Source organism: Austrofundulus limnaeus, unplaced genomic scaffold (genome assembly GCF_001266775.1).
Source record: "Austrofundulus limnaeus strain Quisiro unplaced genomic scaffold, Austrofundulus_limnaeus-1.0 Scaffold109, whole genome shotgun sequence".
Taxonomy (NCBI): domain Eukaryota; kingdom Metazoa; phylum Chordata; class Actinopteri; order Cyprinodontiformes; family Rivulidae; genus Austrofundulus; species Austrofundulus limnaeus.
In genome coordinates, this window is record NW_013952511.1 from 968,116 (window position 1) to 970,143 (window position 2,028).

The window sequence follows — 2,028 nt, forward strand, 5'->3', positions numbered from 1 at the left end:
TTCATGTCATTAGCACCTCTAGTAATATATTTACTGAGAAAAATGGTGACGTGTTCAATACTTATTTTACCCGCTGTATATATATATATTTTCCTGTTTAGTGCAATGAAAAAAGACACCAGATCTCTTGATGGATGATTAATCCTCTATTGCCTTTCTCATTCATGTTCTCCTTTCCGCTGTTTCTCTGAAACCCCCCCCCCCAGATGATGGGAAAGACAGACGGCGACAACTACACACTGGATGACATGTTTGTGTCAAGTGCAGCTCAACGGGAAGGCGAGGGCCGAGAGGAGGAGAGGATGAGGAACAGAGCCGTCGCAGAGAGTCGGACACTGGCTTCCTCCATGGACAGATGCCAGCACTGTTTCAGCAGCCAGGGCCTTCAGAAGCATCTTATAGTGGCCATAGGCAGCAAAGTAAGGATGGCTAATGTTGCCTCTTTTTATAAGGAAGCTGTGAGTTAGCAAGCTTTTGTCAAGCTGTGATACAACCTATTCTTTTGGTTTCTGGCTCGCAGGAATGTGTGATTTTAGCTTCCTCCTCCTCTTTACTTTGTCAGTTCATCTGTTTCTTCTATTCAGTCGATTGAGATGGAAAATGTTTAAAATGCATATGTAGGTGTCTTGTTTTGCCAGATAAATAACTACTAAAAGTAATTGATTTTAAGAAAAATGAGACTAAATCTAGTTCAATTTTTGCCAAAACTGTTTATTTTTGCTTAAATATTTAAAGAAACAAAACAACTATCTGATAATCTGAGTTTTATGCAAATTACCAAATAAACTGACTAATCACTTTAGTTAAAACAGGTATATATAGTCTGAATTTGTGTCCTTTTCTGCAGGTATATTTGAGCTTGCCCGCAGGCCTGTCGATGACCGAGGGCCACTGTCTCATCTGCCCTCTTCAGCATCACTGCTCAGGCACTAGTTTGGATGAGGACATCTGGTCAGAAATGAAGGTTTGCCTGTCAGAGCTTCATATCCTCTGTTTGTCGTTTGCCTGCCATGATAGATGCACATATTTAGACTTGTTATCCGCAGCTCTTCCGACGTGCTTTGGTTCAGATGTTTGAGTCTCAGGAACTGGACTGCGTGTTTATGGAGACGCACATGAACCTGCGCAGAAGGCAACACATGGTCCTTGAGTGTATTCCCCTACCACGAGAGCTGGGTGACATGGCGCCTATATACTTTAAGGTTTGTGTGTGGTATGTTTCATCAATGGGAACTGTCAGATTCGTTGAATACTTTGGAGTTTGTTTTGATTTATAGGTTTCAGTGGTATATTTATTTTGATCTGTTGCAGAAAGCTATCATGGAGTGTGATGAGGAATGGGCCATGAACAAGAAGATTGTTGACCTTTCTTCAAAAGACATCCGACAATCTGTAAGACCTCTTCAATTATACGCATTATATTGTGTTTTATTGGATTATAATAATGTTTTTTTAGGTCCCTCGAGGTCTGCCATATTTTGCTGTGGACTTTGGACTGCAGGGAGGGTTCGCTCATGTTATTGAAAATGAACAGAAGTTTCCTCATTACTTCGGCAAGGTCAGTCACTGTTAATGCCTAGTAAATGCTCTATTTTTTATACCGTTCTCCTGTTGCATCTTGCAGAATTTACTGTTTAGCACTAAAGACATACCAAATCTTCCACCTATTCCAGAGACAAATCACCAATACCCAGCTCTAAAAAGTTATGTAATGTTTTAAAGTTGCTGCAAATCACGCTAAATGCGTTAGAGTATCAGATACATAAAGTGGGGATGTGGTGATTTTTATTTTTACAGCCATGGCTCTCACTGTGCCACAGCCAAATACACAAAAGCAAGGTGGGGGAGTTAGGTTTAACACATAGTGTTAAATACCACCAGCCTGTAATTTTTAATAATTTGTGCTAAATTGTAGCATGATTCATCAGAGTTCTACACTCTATAATAATACTTTTTTCTTTTTTTTTCTTTTAATCATTATGATAATTGTTTATGATGTTGTGATGTGCGTTGTTTTTATGGGGGACA

The 2,028-nt window shown here is 39.6% G+C and overlaps 1 protein-coding gene across 1 annotated transcript in view; it reads left to right on the forward strand.

Moving 5' to 3' along the window:
* The window catches only part of cwf19l2 (CWF19 like cell cycle control factor 2), a 22,820-nt gene that overhangs the window by 18,500 nt on the left and 2,292 nt on the right, over positions 1–2,028 (forward strand). The window contains exons 14-18 of the mRNA XM_014014047.1: positions 207–419; positions 848–964; positions 1,047–1,202; positions 1,312–1,392; positions 1,457–1,558. Of these exons, the coding sequence (XP_013869501.1) occupies positions 207–419; positions 848–964; positions 1,047–1,202; positions 1,312–1,392; positions 1,457–1,558 (669 nt within the window). The remainder of the gene's footprint in view (positions 1–206; positions 420–847; positions 965–1,046; positions 1,203–1,311; positions 1,393–1,456; positions 1,559–2,028) is intronic.